General features: G+C 41.0%; 1 protein-coding gene and 1 non-coding gene across 19 annotated transcripts in view; both read left to right on the forward strand.

Moving 5' to 3' along the window:
- Window positions 1-19,179, forward strand: part of AOPEP (aminopeptidase O (putative)) — a 342,210-nt gene that overhangs the window by 38,868 nt on the left and 284,163 nt on the right. For all 18 annotated transcript variants that reach the window (XR_009603091.2, XR_013551794.2, XR_009603099.2 and 15 more), the window contains exon 3: window positions 12,985-13,151. Coding sequence is in view for 15 of the 18 variants with exons in the window: in XM_060609897.2 (XP_060465880.1) it covers window positions 12,985-13,151 (167 nt within the window). In the remaining 3 variants the exon portion in view is untranslated. The remainder of the gene's footprint in view (window positions 1-12,984; window positions 13,152-19,179) is intronic.
- Window positions 11,665-11,771, forward strand: LOC132663991 (U6 spliceosomal RNA). Its single transcript, XR_009603365.1, has one exon. It is a non-coding gene; the product is annotated as a U6 spliceosomal RNA (small nuclear RNA).

Genomic DNA, 19,179 nt, shown 5'->3' on the forward strand with positions numbered 1-19,179 from the left:
TTGATTAGGAAATCGGTTTTTAATACTCCTAGATATTTCATTTTTGAAATAAAATAATGGGGAAGAAGAATCTATTAATAGTAATTGGAAGAAATATTCATTAATGGCCTCACACATGGCTTCCTTCTCAGTGCTCACTACACAGAAAGAGATTAGATTTTTGAATTACATTCCATGTCAGGTGTGAATTACGTATGGATAAATGCTGCTTTCTGTAAAGGAACTGAAGGGGTGCTTGGGCACATCTTGTTCCTGCAAAGGTTGTCTTGGCAAATTTACTTGTAATGTTTCCTCTTCTGATAATTCAATAAAATGCATGATCATAGCAGGAGTTTAAACTGTATCCTTGGAAATTTGTGATTATGTGTTAGTAAATAAATGGCATTTATGCAGCCTTACGAGGATAATAAATTTTGTTTTAAAAAAGAAATCCTCAAAAGATGTTTCCTCTCCCTTTTGTCCTTTTTTGGGGTAATTTATGGCCACTAAATCTTTTTAAACTCTCCCACATGCTTAAGAATAAATCTAGGTGTATATTGGTAACTGTTTGGATAGTTTAAGGACTTTAAAATGCCTAAGGATCCCAGGTTGCTAGACAGAAAAAATTCCTCAGTGATAAGAAGTTAATCATCATCAGGGTTACTAGGCTTTATGAATACGATTGTGTGAAAATAGAAAATTTTACTATTGTATGAAAAATATAATTGGGTAGAGCTTATTTTCTCCAAGGCATAGAGTCTGCTTTTATTAAAACTAACATTTTATCCTTGAGTGGCAGAATACTATCTGCATACCTACCATAAATTCTTAGTCCTGGATAAGAAATGTTTTATTCTCATTTTACAATTAGGAAAATTGGATAAAGTTACTGAAAGCTCCTAGAAAAATCCATGTTTCAATTATAAGAGGGAACTATGTTTCTTACTTTTGATCTTTACCATGTCCATTTTTATGTGCAAAGATTTCAATATGTTTAAAAAATAATTACATTAGTTTTCAATAAATTTCTATTTTTAATCAGTAGAAACTTAAGAAAATCTCTAAATTGTTAATACCTTCCCTTTTGAGTTCCATCAGTACCTTCTCCCCTTGTCACGCTCCCCCTGCCCCATGTTGAAAATAAAACTTAAATTATTTAATTTGATAATATATAAATAATTATCATTTAGGAGATCAGAGGATCCCAGGCTGGAATGCACATTGTGACCAAACAATCTAACTGTATTAAAAATGTATGAAACAACCTCGCTGGAAGGGGTTGGGGGAGAAGGTGCTGACCTGTCACTTTGGAAATGAGGGGAGTCTGTAAAACTAAAGGCAAAAGGCAGTGCACCTCAGTACTGTGCTGTAGTTGATTAAGGTATTTCCCATGGGGATACAGGTTAACAAGTCCAGGACCACTATACATGTCTACTGGAATTGAGCAATTCAGTCAGTTATGTAAACCTGGGAACCAGGTTTCCTACTTTTGAAGTGGGAGGTTACAGAGAGCCAGGGGAGGACCCTAGAATGATCTATGTGCTGATAGATTAGAATTGGAGGCATCACTGTAAACTTATGTTTGGCTTAAGAGGGATACAGATGGTTGTATGTAGAAATACTGTAATTATAAGTAGGTGTTTTCCAAGGGTTAGCATGAAAGCATAAATTTCCTTGCTTGTCAGCCAAGAGGGTCTAAAAGCACAGTGCCTGGATCTTGGTTTTTACCATTCTCCAGTAAGGAAACCAGGGCTTCTTGGAGGAATGGCTAGGACTGGAGGAAATAGACAAGATGAGCCCTGGACACCTTGTAGTGCCAGAAAATAAGGAAGTGCTCAAACAGCAGCAGTAGTAGCCTGCAATTGCGAGTATATGCCCAAGGTCCAAGGAGCCATCTGAAAGAACTCCTAATGAACAAAGCTGGGCAACAATGTAAAATAGTTTTGGATGATGACCTAAAGTATAAAATAAATATTCATGAGTTCACATTGATATAAATATTTGAATAAACAAATGGAGGCGAACAGACAAATCTAAGGTATAGAAGTTGTCCAAATTATGTAGATACTCTATCCTCAAGGAGATGGAACATAACTCCTGGCTCCTTACCAAGTATGGACTGAGAAAAATGAGTAACTTTACATTAGAAAAACCTGACAATCATGACCTGTCAGTGAGGAGGTCAAAATTAACATCAGTAGTGATGAGTCATGTTGATAGTGTGTACCCTTGGTATGATGTGATGAAATGACATCTTTGTGATTGTCCTCCCTCCAAACCCATCATCCCAATGGAACCAAGAGAAAAACATCAGATAAATCCCAGTTGAGGGACATTCAAAAAATACCCAACCTGTACTCCTCAAAACTCTCAGGGCTAACATAAACAAAGAAAAGAAAGTCTTAAACTGTCACAGTCCAGAGGAGCCTAAGGAGACATGAAGGAGATAAAAATAGTATATCCTGGAACAGAAAAAGGATATTAGGGAGAACCAAGGAAATCTGAATAAAATACAGACTTTAGTTAATAATGTATCAATATTGGTTTATCAGTTGTGACAAATATACTAACAGAAAATGTTAATAAAAGTGAGTATGGGGTAAATGGGAAATCTATGTATTATCTTTTGCACTTGTAAAAATAAATCTAAACCTGATCTAAAATAATGTTTATTAAAAAAATAAACTACAAATTTGGAAAGCAGTCACCATCTTTATACCTTAAAACCTCCTTTTTGTAAGGGAGATTTTTATCAAGTGACCGTGTTTTCTGGGGAACTGAAAATGTATTTGAAGCTATAATAGAGTATTTCTTCCAATAGTTTTCAGTAATTTCTTCTTCCCCATTATTATTCTAGTTCTAAAGTGAGATATCTGGGGGTGCCTATGTGGCTCGGTTGATTAAGTATCCGACTTCCGCTCAGGTCATGATCTCACCACTCGTGAGTTGGAGCCCTGCGTCAGGTTCTCTGCTGACATCTTAGAGCCTGGAACCTGCTTCAGATTCTGTGTCTCTATCTCTCTCCCCTTCCCCCACTCATGCGTTGTCTCTCTCTCTCTCTCTCTGTCTCTCTCTCTCAAAAGTGAATAAACATTTAAAAACATTTTAAAAAAATAAAGTGAGATATCTGGTAGTGTGAAAGCTACAGTTTCCTACCGAGGTTTAGCCATTGTGGGATTATGGAAGATCTTGAACTGAAATGCTCTTTCTTGCCTCAGTCATTACAGGTGACATTTAAAAAGGACTGCCAAAACAAACATGTATGTAACAATTTGATACAACATGCTTCTTGAAAACCCTGTTTACGTTTTGTAGTGTGAATGTGTGTGCCCTCTCAAACTATTTTGAAGAACTATTTCAGAACAGGGACTGAGTCAAGAATGTGTTAAGGAGTTATTGTTAAGCTGGGAAGGAAGGGGACTTAATATCTTTTTGGTTCTAGATCCCTAGTATACCTAAGAAAAAAACTTTTAGAAATGAAAATCTTTAAGGGTGGTGCCTGGCTGGCTCAGTTGGTTAAGTGTCAGACTCTTGATTTCAGGTCAGGTCATGATCCCATGGCCATGAGATCAAGCCTGAGTCTGCTTAAGATTCATTCTCTCTCTCTCTCTCTGCCCCTCCCCTCTAGACCTCTGCCCCTCCCCTGCTGGAGCGCGTGCATGCTCTCTCTCTCTCTCAAAAAAAAAAAAAAAAAGTCTTAAAAAAAAAAATAAAGAAGGGGTGCCTGGGTGGCTCAGTCAGTTAAGCATCTGACTCTGGATTTCAGCTCAGGTCATGATCTCACAATTTCTTGAGTTCGAGCTCTACATGGGCTCAGTGCTGACAGTGTGGAGCCTGCTTGAGATTCTCCCTCTTTCTCTGCCCCTTCCCCACTGCACTCTCTCTGTCTCTCTCAAAATAAATAAATAAATTTAAGGGAAAAAAAAGAAATGGAAATCTTTAATTCAAAGTTTATGTACGTTTCCATTTACTTTTCTTTTCCACTGAATAAAATGTTATTTAAAACCAAAGCATTCTCTCTGGTAACCCATTCTCTTTTCCCTTAGGATCATTATAATAGTCGTGGAACCAGCCAAGTGGTGTAGATAATCTGGGTTTAAGCTGATGACATCACTGAACAGGAGTTGGAGTTGAAATTCAGTTAAATATAGGAAATTTATTTTTAAAGCCCCACTTACTTGGATCATCGTTAAAGATAAGGAAACTGATTAGGAAAATACACTATAATTTAAAGTAATATTAAAAGTTTTTAATTCCTTACATCACTATGATGTTGTTTTAGACAAGACCAGAATGAAGTTGGCAAGATACTAAAGAGAATAATTTTTTTCAATTATGTTTATTATTTAGCTATTGGACCAAGGAAAATGTAGACTTCAGGAGTATTTTTAGTTTGATATCCAAACCAGATGTTAAAACATGTTCCCCCTCCCCCACTGAAGTAGTTTCATTGTTTAATATCTCACTATAAAGGAAAGATTTAAGAGAATTGAGCAGATCTTTTGGAAGAGATTTCAGGTCTGAAAGGAACATTTCTACAGCTAATCCTTTTTTTTTCTTGCTTGCTTCAAGAAACCAATACAAAATTCATGAGGACTGAGGTAGGGATGCACAATAATGCTGTGATACCATTGTAAGAGGAGGAAGTGATAGTCCCAAACTTAAAAGTTTGCAGGCGTTCTACTCTAGCCTCTTTCTCCCCTTGCTGACATTCTAGATCTATCTCTGTTTCCTAGAATCCCAGGAGAAAAGGCAAGGATGGACTGTCTTAATTTACAAAAGTAACCCAAATGACTAACCAACCAAACAGAAAAACCCTGAATAACCAAACATCAGTAGAAAATAACAAATCACAATGACCTATACCAAAGAGCATAGTATGTTGGAAAGAAGCTGGAAAGTGAGAGCCAGGAGACCTGAGGACTTGTCCCTTGTCCGAGCTGTGCTGCCCATTAGCTGTTTGACTTCAGATAAGGCATTTTACTTCTCTGGAGCTTAATTTTCTCATGTGCTAAAAAGAGATTTCATTGTAGGATCTCCAGATGAGACTTCCAGATGAGAAATACTGTCTTTGCCTTTATAAACAACTTGCCTATTCTGTACCCAAAACACTTGTGCTGAAAAGTGGGGAGTTTCTGACTCAAAGCCACTTCCATTCAGTCCAGTTCATTTTGTACACAAAATCTGAGTCAAAGTAGCATTCTCCTTGTACCTGCCACATGTCCAGTATGATTGATGGATCCTGGTTTCAGTAATTATGCCATGAAGGAGAATATAATGAGGAAGGTGTGTGTGGAGAGTTGAGGGGAGAGAGTGAGTCATAGTTGACATTTCCTATTTTAGTAGTTCGGTGCTTGGTTTTTGTGGCACAAGAAAGCAAGAGGGTTGCTTGCCTATAACTTGGGTTTAAGGAGAACATGGAGTCTTACAAAAGATCAGGTGCTGGAAAGGGAAGAGATGGTAATGAACTGAAAGAGGCCCGATGACTTTGTCACCCTGGCAAGTTTATGAAAGAATCCGACCCACCGGCACTGTTAACATCTGCGGCCCCCTAGCCTCCAGTGACCAGATCAGTATCTCATTATGGGAAAACACCCCAACAAGCTACACTCATGGCAGCTTCAAGCTCATCACCTCCTGCCCGCTTCTCCTGAAGCAGCCCTCTCCCCAGTCACTGAACCAAGTCTCTGAAAACAGGTGATTTTATGGAAAGCGGTGGAATTTGAAATGTTATTTAAAATAAGAATAACCCCCTTTTCACACTGACTGCAAAAAGACAAATCATATAATCATCACCTGAAGAAAAAGAAAATATGTGGTTTGAATCAATCCCCTTCAAGTGTTCTTTCTACCTAGAAGTTTATCTTCTGTCTATAAGGTGGCTCCTTAAGACAATGAGCAAGCATGGGAGTGTTTGCCAACCTCTTACCTTGGAAGGCATAGGTCATAGTCCATTGGGCTACTATAACAAGATGCCACAAATTTATTTCCTACTGTTCTGGAGGCTGGGAGTCCAAGATCAGGGTGCCAGTGTGGTCAGGTTCTGATGAAGGCACTCTTCTGGGTTGCAGACTGCTGATTTCTAGCATGGGGGAAGGGGCTTAGGAGCTAATGGTATCCGTCACGTTCATGCAATCCTTGTCCTCATGTGACCTAAGCACCTCCCAAAGGCCCCACCTTATAATCCCATCAGTCACATTGGGCATTAGGATTTCAACATAGGAATTTGAGGGGACACATTCAGCCCATAGCAGCATAGTGTGTCTCACCCTTGTTTGACCACTCCACGAACACAAACGTGTCAAACTGAAGTAGTAGCCATTCTGACAAGTTCTTCCTCCACTTAGAAGTTCTCTTTTATTTATTTATTTATTTATTTATTTATTTATTTATTTATTTTATTTTTTAACGTTTATGTATTTTTGAGAGACAGAGAGTGACAGACAACGAGCAGGGGGAGGGGCAGAGAGAGGGAGACACAGAATCTGAAGGAGGCTCTGGGCTCCCAGCTGTCAGCACAGAGCCTGACGTGGGGCTCGAACCCACAAACTGTGAGATCATGACCTGAGCAAAGTCAGATGCCCAACCAACTGAGCCACCCAGGCACCCCCAACTTAGAAGCTCTTTAATGGCAGCAAGTCATGGGGCCGCTCTTACGCTGTCTTACCCTGTTCTTTTTCTGATTTTCAGTGTCTTCCTCCACATTCCCACAACTCCTGTGCAGTTAACTGAGCTCTCCAGGAAGTCTTTCATTGGGTGGCTATCCCAGGGCATGTGGGATGAGCCCTGGTGTGGGAGAATTTTCCTTTGCGTGCTAGAAAGAATTTTTCAGTCTGGAAATAATGAAGTTCTAAGCATTGGAGACTGGCGCCTGCACATCTGTCCCGTGAGCGTTTTAGCAACATGGCCGAGGTGCAAGGCTGTGCATGTTGAATAAACACAGCTGCATTTATTTCTGTGATTACACATCCAGATAGCTGCATAGCATGTTTATAAATGCACATAGATTTTCCTCCCCTCTTGGAGCACCAGGGGTGGGGGACAGGAAATCAGTTGTCTGTAGTTCTTGTTTGTAGGTGTGCATGATGGGAGCCATCTTTACTCTTGAATCACTATGTGGGGAGTAAGATTTTCATGATTCAGTGAAGTCCCTACATTCCTTATTCTCCACTTTTTGTTGGATGCCCCAAATTCCACCATTAGAGTTTTATCCAGAGGTTAAAGTTTTCATCTCTGTTAAAATATAGTTACTTAACTTTAAATTGTATTAGATATTTGCACTAGGGCATGTGACATGCATAAGGATACCAGGTTGTAAAAGCTCAAAGCGCCATTGCTTATAAAATCCCTGGTGCTTGGTTTGGGCATGTTGGGAAGGAAGGAGAGAGGCTGCAACTGAGAAAGAAGAAAAGGCCAAGAAAGGAGGAGGCTGAGAGCACGAAGATAATCTGCGATTTCAAGAAATTTTGCCTAGGACCTCCCTCTTTGGTGATTATTTTCCTATTGGCAAAAACATTCCAATAAGAAAGCAATGGTGTCTTCTATTAGACGTGGCTATATTTATGGATGGGGCTTCTACACTTTCAGAGTTACTGCTCTGGAGACCAAGGGGAAAGTGTGGTGTTTCTCCTAATCAGATGGTGCGGTGGGGGGGGGTCCCCAAATGTGGGGCGTCCTGATAGGGTGGGGGCAGGCAGCATGGGCAGTGAAAGAATTCACCAAAGGCAGAGCAAGGGAGATAGAAGTTTACTGAATACACTGCAAGGGAGCCCAAGGGAGGACAGCAAAGGACAGACTGTCTGCATCGAGGCTGTGGTTGGGGCTGTTTTTAAGGGGGAAGGTGAGGACATATGGGGACATAAGGAATTTTCCCCTTTTTTCGTACCTGCGCCTGGTTGTAAGTAGCTCATAAGTCAGTTGGGGCCTGTGGATATTTTGAGGTTTGTCACCTGATGAGCCAGGTGGTTGCTGTGGGCCCTTTTGCCTTCCTCTCCATTCCATTACTGAAGCCTGTTGCCTAAAAGTGGCCTCTACAGAAAATAGAAAACACATAGATTAAAGAAAAAAAATGTTTAATGTTTATTTTTGAGAGAGAGAGAGAGCAGGGAAGGGGCAGAGAGAGAGGAAGACACAGAATCCCAAGCAGGCTCTGTGCTGTTGGCGTAGAGCTTGATGCGGGGCTTGATCCCGTAAACTGTGAGATCATGACCTGAGCTGAAGTTGGGCTCTCAACTGACTGAGCCACCCAGGCGCCCCTAAAACACATCGATTCTAGCAGCAAGGATGCCCCCGCCCCCATGTAAAGAGAAGGTTGCAGAAGAGGATTGTGAGGACAGTGGCGGGGAGGGGGGGGCGGGAGGCAAGAGCTTTCTGGGGACCTGGCTGCGTAACTAATCTCCTTGATGGGAGAGTCCTGGAACCCAGTGACAATAGGACAGAAAGAGCCTTCAAGAGGATGCCAGGGAGGTCAAGACAGAATTCTAGAATAAAGTATCTAGAACTAGACCATTTAGAGGATAAATAATGGAGAATGGGAGAAGAAAGAATGGTGATAACAGTGCTTTTTAAAAATCCAGCCAATGGAAGGATTTCCTTCCCCACACACTCCCTGATTTGTGGGTGGTACCCAGACTCAAATCTGCCAGCAACATCAGTAGTTAGTTCATAAACCCATCATTCCTCAGTTTTCTAAGATCGGTCTGATTTCTAACACTCAGTCCCATTGCTGAACACTGTACTGTTTGTGTTTAGAAAATCATGATCTCTGTGCCCATACAAGTGTCCTCTGCCATAGAGTGTGTAAAGCCCTGTATGGGCAAATTAATTAGGAATTCTTCTTCCTTGTCCCTTCCTGTGACCTTGCTTGTCATCTTGAGTTTCCTTTCTTGCTTAATAGCTTTGCAATCCATCTTATCACCTGAGCCAGAAACCTGAGAAAATTCTCTTATCTATTGCTGCGTAACAAATTACCCCAAATTTAACTGCTTAAAAGAACAAACATTTATTATCTCACAGGGTTTCTGAGGGTTAAGATTCTAGGAGCAGCTTAATCGGGTGGTTCTGGCTCAGGATCTCTTACAAGGTTGCAGTCAGCTATCTGTCAGGGCCACAGGCATCTCAGCTGGACAATTCTCTTCCAAATTCATTTGCATGGTTATTGACAGACCTCAGGTCCTCCCTGACTGTACACCAGAGGTCTCTATATTCTAGCACATGGGCCCCTCCAGAGACTGTGTGAGTACTGTCTTGACATGGCAGCTGGGTGCCCTCCAGAGCAAGTGATAGGGAGGGAGGCAGGCGGGGGGGGGGGGGGGGTGGGTGGGAGGAAGGGAGGGAGAGAGAGACACTGAGAGATCCTAAAATGAAAGTCACAGATTTTTAAATTCTCTAATCTCAGAAATGACATCTCTTCTGCCATATCCTATTGGTCACACAGACCAACCCTGCTACAGTGTGGTTGGGGACTCCATAAGAGTATGAATACCAGGAGGCAAGGGTTATTGGGAGCCACCTTGGAAGCAGCTGTCTCTGAGTGGCTCCTTTCCTTCTTCTCCTTCAGCAGATCATTAAGTCCTTCTGATTCTTCCTCTACAGTGTTTTTCAGACATGACAGCATCTGAAATCTGTTTCTTCAGGGAAGAGGCATGGAGGCTGATGGAGGAAGCCTTGGGGACCACACACCTAAGGGCACAGGGGGAATATATAATACTATGCTCCAGCCCAAACTTATAGGGAGAAGGAGAGCATACCTCTTGGCAAGCCAGTCTTTTGGGGAGGATTCATTCCCTGTGCAGGGAAGGGGAGACATGTAACACTAGAGTCACCCTACAGAAACCAGGTGCTGAGCACAATAGCAAGTGAGCACGGGTGCTTTCAGACTTGACCTAAGCACCTAGGATTTAAGACCATAATATGACGTCAGCTCCCCCTTTGCATGAGGCAGAGAAAGTCTTTTTTTTTTTTTTTTTAATTTTTTTAATGTTTATTTTTGACAGATTGAGAGAGAGGGAGAGAGAGAGAGAGAGAGACAGAGACAGAGACAGAGACAGAGCATGAGCAGGGGAGGGGCAGAGAGAGAGGGAGACACAGAATCTGAAACAGGCTCTAGGCTCTGAGCTGTCAGCACAGAGCCCGATGCGGGGCAGGAACTCACAGACCACGAGATCATGACCTGAGCCGAAGTCAGACACTCAGTCGACTGAGCCACCCAGGCGCCCCTTGGGCAGAGAAAGTCTTAGGAGATCTCCAGTCAAAGGTCTGTCACTTCCTTGTAAATATCACAAATAGGTTTAACTCCACATGTCTACTTAGATTGGAAGTGGCTTCCTAGAGCTCTTGAACTGAGAAAAGTTGTGGGATCCATTCTGCTTCAGTGAGGAAGAAAGCCTTGATTCTCAATGTCTACCATTGTCAGAGGAAACGAGTTTATACCTGCCATTTGGCTGGTGGGAATACACCCCATTTCCACTGATGATACCTTTCTTCCTTGAGACCCTCCTATAAGATGGGCTTTGGGGGAAAAAGCAAAACAGTTAGTAGAGTTTTCAGAAGTAGGCATACCTTGAACCCCAACTCCCGTGAGCTACTTGAGCTGCTACAGCACTGTCCCACCATGCACCCACCACTACCAGCCCCACCTGGGAGGAAGCTGGGAGAACCTCATTAGGTTCTTCAACAGTCTAAAGCTGGATGGTTAACCAAGATTAAGTCAACTGACTAAGGGTCCAAGGAGGCCAAGGTGGGAGTTCAGAACTCGTTGGTGGGAGATTCTGGGCCTTCTATGAAAATTTACCTTTGTTCTTAGATTTATAAACTTGGGACCAGAATCATAAGTTTATGGCCCAGAATAGAGGTCGGCTCTCCCCTCCATCGCCGTTTGACTTGGGACTCGGAGAGGTCAAGGGACTTTCTCACGGTCATTTGATAAGTTGGCCAGGACCACGGGCTCCTCCATTTCTAATCTTTCCCTGCCCTGTGTTGGACTTACGAGCACACTGGCATGCACACTGCCTGGACAGAGAGGCTGCAGCTGCCTGTTTGCTCTGACATCCAGTTTCTGCCCTCCTTGTGACCTCTGAATGACAAGGAACCTCATTTCCCAGGCTGCCTTGTCTTCTGCCTCCTACTAGGTTTGGCCCACGGTTTGGGGCACTGGTGGAAAATTTGAGAGCAGGAGTTGGTGAGAAACAAGGTATTTCTTCCTCCCTCCCTGCTTTCTTTGGCATCTCCAGCAGTGACTGAGTCTCCCCTGGTCCCAGCACCCGTTGGACAGTCCCCACTGTGCCTCTGGCTTCTGCCACATGACCCCTTGAGCTGCAACCCAGTAATTCCCAGTAACACCAGCTCCCTCAGCCTGAGGACTCACTGCTGTTTACCCCTTCAGCTAATCCCTGGGTTGCCTCATTTTCCTCTGGCTTCTCAGCTCTTCTATTATTTGTATAGCCAGTTGCCTATGTTAAATTACTTATGTTTGGTAAGATCTAGACTGGTGTGTCCTTTCCTTACTGGGCCCTGAATGATAGAGTAGGACCATCATTCTGTGTGTTCCCTCACATTATAGGAACACAATAAATGTTGAGTCATAATCATGTTAATGAAAAAGGAAAACCAGTTTACCCAAGAGAGTTAGTGCTCTGCTCTATTCCTTTACTCTGTAAATCAAGCTGATTAAAACTACATCATGTTGTGCTCGCTTCGGCAGCACATATACTAAAATTGGAACGATACAGAGAAGATTAGCATGGCCCCTGCGCAAGGATGACACGCAAATTCATGAAGCATTCCATATTTTTGGGTAAGGGGCATCAAGGAATCTACCCCTGAAATCATTGATTCACTATATGCTAACTAATTTGGATGCAAATTTTAAAAAGTAAAAAATAAAATTAAAAAAAAAAAAACCCTACATCATGTTTGTCATAATTCCTGAAAAGCAAAAAAGTGGAGACATTTTCTTAAGACATTTTCCTGAGGGTCAGTCGTGTGCCTTCAACTCTGGTGTCAAAAGAATGGATTTCTTTGATCTCCTGGATCTTTTCCATCTCTGTCCTCTGATTTAATCATGGAAAGGATCGTTCTTGGTATGGGTGGGTCTGTAATTTTTAATTGTTGCAGAACGAGCCCTAACGTCATACTATTTGGTTTCCTCCACTCGCTTTGGTAATGACTCTACACTTGGCCTTCCCATCACAAGCTTGGTTGTTGTGACCTACAGTCCTGTTTATATGCCAACCCCTGTTCTTGGCCTCCACACAAGGATTCCCACAAGGGTTCCATTTGAGATGGTGGTTTCCAACATTGGGGATATCTGCCCGCCAGCAACTGGATTTGAGACCACCAGCTTGTTTTTCCAAACATTAATATCTCAGTGATCTCTAAACATATTTTCTTTTCCAGAATGTTTTCCAAAAGGTTTGTAAGAATGTCTCTAAACCTTTTTGTTTTCTTCTGAAGGTATTAAGGGCCTAAGGGGAGGGGCATGGGTAATATAAATTTTAAATTGGCAGAATAGTGGGGCACCTGGGTGGCCCATTCGGTTAAGCGTCCCACTTGGTTTCAGCTCAGGTCATGATCTCACAGTTTGTGAGTTAGAGCCCCACGTAGGGCTCCCTGCTTGGGATTCTCTCTCTCTCTCTCTCTCTCTCTGGCCCTTCTCTGTTTGTACTCTCTCTCAAAAATAGATATATAGATAAACTTAAAAAAAATAAATTGACAGAATGGTATTTAAAGCTATATCCAAAAATATATTCTTCCCTTAAAAACAAAAAACAAAAAACAATTCTCTTTACATATTTAAGTAATTCATTTGGGAGAAGTTACTACCCAGCTATTCACATAGCCAGCCCTTGGCAGTTTTAGTTCAAAATGCTTTGAAACCAGTCAACTACAAAGCCTCAAATGTTTTCTCTTTAAAAGCTCAACTTAACCTTCACTATGGCGGTGGTGAGAAAAGTGACAACTCATTTAAAGATTCTCCCCTTTTGTTTCTTTGTCTTTCTTCTGCAGGCCATGTGTTTATACTATGGGATCTCCCATAAACAACAGGGCCCTTTTTCCCTGCCAGGAGCCACCCGTTGCCATGTCAACATGGCAAGCTACAGTTCGAGCAGCTGCATCTTTTGTTGTTTTAATGAGTGGGGAAAATTCTGCCAAGCCAACACAGCTTCGGGAAGGTACCGTACATGTGTTCTGTGCTTCTTTCTGTATTGCGCACATGCTGGACCCAGGGATCCAGTACGCAATGTTTTTCTCGACTTTAAAGAGCTCCTTGATTAGTTGGGTTGGAATGAACCTACTAAAAACATTTTGCCAGAGAAAACAGCAGGGGATGGGGAGGGGCACTTGAGAGTCTGGACAAAGCATGCGGGGCTCTTCATGCCAGAGTTATCAATTCCTAGATTATTTTAGCAGTTGCTTTCACCTGGTGGTTTGTGGGCCATAAGCGGGTGGTCTCAGCTGAAGACTTCTGGGCAGGCAAATGTGTCACAGAAACACTGTTACAGTTGGGTTGTCTGGAGTTCAGTCATGGAGCCTGTACCAGGTTATTTGTTGCACTGAGCAATCGACCTCCTGTTGGCTGACCCACTGGAGATGCCCTGCTAAGGCATCTGTTCTACACACTGTTTGCCGATTCGGTTCTGAACCAAAGGTGTGTAAGAAAGATGGAAGGCAAGTGCTAACGCATCAACGTTTTGTCTGCGAGTCACGTGCCTATTGCACTAGCTAACATTTTCAGTTAAGATCCAGAGTGTGTTGACGCCAGGTAAAACTTTTGTAATTATAATATATATTATTTCTTCATTTAAAATATGGTGTCTCCTCCTATGTACTTATTATAGAAACTTTAACACTTATAGAAAAGCAGAAGTAACACAAAATAACTTTAGAGAAAATGGTTGCTAACATTTTGCTGCATTTCCCCCCAGTGTTTGAAATCAGTATGTACAATACGTGTTATCATTTCAAAATTGTCGTCGCAGCATGTAAGAGTTTTATATTCCACTCTTTTCACTTGTACTGTATCTTGAATTTTTTCAGGCCACTAAGTATTTTTCAAAAATATGATTTTAATGTCTGCATAATAATTTTGTTGTATATATATCAGATTTTATTTAACGTTTCCACAGTATCAGGCATTTTTATTATTTACAGGGTGTTTTTCCTATTACGAATAAAGTTGCATTAAATTCCTGAGGAGATAGTGTGTATAAAATGAGATAGTGTGTGTTGAGTCAAAAGTTTTGAACGTGTTTAAGGTTGTTGGTACATATCTCAAGTTATTTTCCAGAAAGGTTGCACCAATTTCCATACCTATCTAGCTCTGAGGTTAACCTGGAGCTTCACCTGTCTGACAGGCAAGAGAAAGTCTCTCTTTAATTGGACCGCTTTGATTATCAGTGAGGTTGCACCTGTCCTTGTGGGTTTCTTAACCATTTTCATTAACTATTCACTTCCTTTGCCCATTTTTATTCTAATAAATAAGCCTTGGTGAAGCTTTTCGAAAGTTTGTTTCACCTTTTAATTTGATTGGGTCTTTAAAAAATAAAGATACTCGGGGCGCCTGGGTGGCTCAGTAGGTTGAGCGGCCGACTTCGGCTCAGGTCACGATCTCGCGGTCCGTGAGTTCGAGCCCGGCATCGGGCTCTGTGCTAACAGCTCAGAGCCTGGAGCCCATTTCAGATTCTGTGTCTCTCTCTCTCTGACCCTCCCCCGTTCATGCTCTGTCTCTCTCTGTCTCAAAAATAAATAAACGTTAAAAAAAAAAATTATAAAAAAAAAATAAATAAAGATAGTGGAGCCTCCAAGTTGGTAAATGTGAAGATGCAGAGAGAAGGCATGGATGTTTCATGCCTCTTCCCACGTCCCTTCTCATATGTGTCTCTTCCATCTAGCTGTTCCTGACTTGTCTACTCTTCATCAAATGTAGCAGAGAAGTACACTGGCTGAGGGTTTCTTTGGCTCTTTGTTTCCTTATGGGGCCCCCTCATCACATAAAACTTATATTAAACAAATCTGTAAGCTCATCTCCTATATAAAAGAATAAAATAAAATAAAATTATTAATCTCGTATGATATTTGTGGAAGTATTTTTCCCAGTTTATAATATGCCTTTTAATTTCATATAATGTTTTTGACCTAGAGGAGATTTTAATTTTTATGTAGTCAAATCTGTCAAGTTTCTCTTAGAAAGTCTTTTGTTGCTCTGAGATTCATCTGCTTTGTTCTAATATTTTTACTTAAATTTTAGTTTAATTTTTGTAATTTAATCTGTTGGCAGTTTATTCTGGTCAGCTGTATGAAATGAGAACTAAACTTTTTTTTTTCCCCAAATAGGAAACCAGTTGCTCCAAGATCATTTATTAGATTTTGCTGACTTGTAGTATCTCCTTTTTTAAAACAAAAAAATTATCTTTATTTTTGAGAGGGAGTGAGAGAGAGAGAGAGAAACTGAGAGGGAGAGTGGGGGAGGAGCAGAGAGACAGACAGACAGACAGACAGACATAGAATCTGAGGCAGGCTCCAAGCTCTGAGCTGTCAGCACAGAGCCCCACGTGGGGCTCAAACTCAGGAACCATGAGATCATGACCTGAGCCAAAGTTGGACGCTCAACGGACTGAGCCACTCAGGCTCACCCCTCTCCTTTTTTTAAGTTTTTTTATTTTAACGCCAGTATAGTTAACATACAGTGTTATATTGGTTTCAGGTGTAAAATCTAGCGATTCAACAATTCTCTGCAGTACTCAGTGCTCATCATGACAAGTGTTATCTTTTGATTTGTGAGATCTCCTGTGTCAGAAACTAGTTTTATGCATGTACTGGAGGGTTCAGTGACTGTTTACTTGATTCCCAAGGTCAAAGCCAAACAAAACAAGCAATATATTTAAAAATTTTATTTGTGAGGCAACTGGGGGGTTCAGTCGGTTGAGCATCTGACTTTGGCTCAGGTCACAATCTCACGGTTTGTGAGTTCGAGCCCCACGTTGGGCTCTGTGCAGAGAGCACAGAGCCCGCTTCTGATCCTCTGTCCCCCTCTTTCTCTGCCCCCTCCCAGCTCACGTTCTCTCTCTCTCAAAAATAATAATAAAAATAATTATAATTTTAATTTAAAAAATAGTAAGTAAATTTTTACTTTTAAAAATTGGTCACATTTACGTGGCTCATTTGGAAATGAACAAAGGACCGGGGTGCCTGGGTGGCTCCTTTGGTTAAGTGTCCTACTTTGGCTCAGGTTAGGATCTCACAGTTTGTGAGTTTGAGCCCCACGTCAGGCTCTGTGCTGACAGTTCAGAGCCTGGAGCCTGCTTCAGATTCCAGGTCTCCTCCTCTCTCTGCCCCTCCCCCACTCACACTCTGTTGCTCTCTCTCTCTCTCTCAAAAATAAATGTTAAAAAAATTAGAAAATTTTTTAAACAAATGAACAAAGGACAAGAAAATTGCAATAAAGTTACCTTTTTTGCTCCTAATTTCCACCTACCCAGTAATTGTCCCCCAAGGCAATCAAGGTGACCAATTTTCTTTGTGGATGGTATATACACCTTTTTGTATTATGCTTCCTCCTCTAGAATAAATGTGTCTTATAGCTAATCTTATATCTGAACATAATAAAGAACTTCCTCATTATTTTTATGACTACAGAGTATTCTGTAAATGGATGTTTCACAATTTAGTTAACTGATAGCTCTTGACTTCACTCTTTATCAAATAATAAATTTAATGAGCATTTACTTCTCTCCTCTTCCCTCATCCACATTCCCCAGTTTTAATTAATACAGTTTGTGGTTTGGGACTGATATTATCTTTATATTTTGTTTTTGTATTATACCTTGTTCATTTAAGCCTTGTTCATGAGGTGTGACAAATATATATCTCTGTGTAATTAATCAGCCCCCCTATGAAGACATAGACTCTTTCTGTTCCCCTGGTAATTCCCCGTGCCTTTGCCATCTCTCCTTAAGTCATTTCTCCCCAGCCGCACACCAGTCTCCCACTGCTCTGATTTCCATATCTCTGCCTCTCCTGTGGATTCACATAAATGGACTTATTCTTTCATGTTGGGCTGCTTTTGCTCTGCATGTTTGTGAGTTGCATCCATATTGTTGTTGGTGTCAATAGTTTACTTTTTTATTATTTTTTTTATTAAATTTTTTTTTAATCTTTATTTTTGAGAGAGAGACAGAGTGTGAGCAGGGGAGGAGCAGAGAGAGAGGGAGACAAAGAATCCGAAGCAGGCTCCAGGCCCTGAGCTGTCAGCACAGAGCCTGACACGGGGCTTGAACTCATGAACCGTGAGATCATGACCTGAGCTGAAGTCTGACGCTCAACTGACTGAGCCACCCAGGCGCCCCAATATTTTACTCTTTTAAGGAAATTGGTGGCGGGGGGGGGCCTTGGCTGGCTCAGTCGGTGGAGCATATCTCTAATCTCAAGGTTGTGAGTTTGAGCCCCGTGTCGGGAGTAGACTTTGCTTAGAACATTTTTGTTTTTTTAAATAAGATAATTGATGAGTAGTCACCCATTATATGAATGAACTGCACGGGTTTTTGTTTGTTTGTTTTTTGTTTTATCTGCCCACCTGGTGAGAGACATTTGAATTGTTTTTGACCATCACAGAGCATATGCTGTGGACATTCAATTATAAGTCTTTTTGCAGATATAGGTTTTTATTTCTGAGTAATCGTGGAGTGGAATTGTGGGATCATATATGTATATTTTAACTCTGTAAGTATCTGCCAGACTAGTTCCAAAGTGATGGAGTCATTTTCTGTTCCACCAGCGGAACACGTGGTGTTGTCAGTCCTTTTAATTTTAACCCTCCAGCTGGTGGTAAAAAACTTCTCCTTGTGGCTTTAATTCACATTTCTCTGACGGCTAATGATGGTGAGCAACTTTTCATGTGCTTATTGTACATTCCTATATCTTCCTTTAAAAAAACATCTCTTCGACTCACTCATTTATTAAATGTGGGTTTTTGGTTGTTTTTATTATTAGATTGTAACAATACTTTATATACTCTAGATACAAACCTTCTGTCCAATGTATGTATTGCAAATACACTCTTCCAGTCTGTATGGCTTGCCTTTTCATTTTTTACTAGTAGTCTATAATATAACACTGATTTTTCTTAGAGACGTTTTGTTCTGTAGTAATTCCATTACAGATTAAGTTGTTTCTGTAACAGTTTCTTGCAATCCTTCCTCATCTTTTTTATCTCATTACTTTGTTGTCTTTTGATCTCACTATGTTACACTGTCTCAGCCTGTTGCCTTCGCGTGGTTTTTTACTATTTTTTTAATAGAAGTTATATCTCGTATCATAATTGGAATGCCAGTTTGCTGAACTTGTTTGGGGTCTAGTAAATTGACTTCCAAGGCTTGTTCTTCCTCTGAGTCCTTAGAACAATGTTTTCTTTGACCTTTATTTTGAGGTTTTTTGTTTTTTGTTTTTTAATAGTGTTCATGGCTTTCCTCTCTGCTATGTACCGACAGGATAAAGTCTATGGATTTCCCTGCATTCCATTCACTGTCTACTTATATGCTGCCTAAAACCCTCTCTCTGTTAATCACAGGAGAGGTTACAAAGCACACCGCTCCTTTATCCAGGCTCTGGTGCCTTCTTGCAAGTTGTCTAATGAACTTCTGCTGGGCTCACACAGGGTCTTTTTCTACCCTCCCTATGTGGTTCCGTGACATGCTGAATTGATTGAGTATATGAAATGCCACAGCCTCAAGCAGGCACTGATACCTGAACTCCTCCAGCCTCTGTGGCTGCCTATTGTGGTTTACTTGTGATAACTACACTTCCTCAGATGCTGTGTGGCTCTCCCTCCTCCCACTTCACCACGGCTACATACTTCCTCATTCATAATTTGGCTCTGCAGTTCAGATATAAAGGCTGTGTTTGGCAGTGTTTCTCAAACTTGAGTATTATTTGTCTTTTTAGAGGGGAAAAAAAAATCCCCTGATTCACTGGAGTTGACTTAAATTACTTGTTTTAGAATGATATTTTAGAAAGTATAAATGGAAGACTGGGTATAAACTTTTACATAATATATGTTATATTACATTATGGATATATTATTGATATATATTATTATGATATATGTGATATGGTCAGTATATTTATTATTATATATTTCGATAATATTTGTTATATATGTTATTATTATGTAATAACTCTTACACATCTATAAAGCCAAAATCA

This window comes from Panthera onca, chromosome D4 (assembly GCF_046562875.1).
Source record: "Panthera onca isolate mPanOnc1 chromosome D4, mPanOnc1 haplotype 2, whole genome shotgun sequence".
Taxonomy (NCBI): Eukaryota; Metazoa; Chordata; class Mammalia; order Carnivora; family Felidae; genus Panthera; species Panthera onca.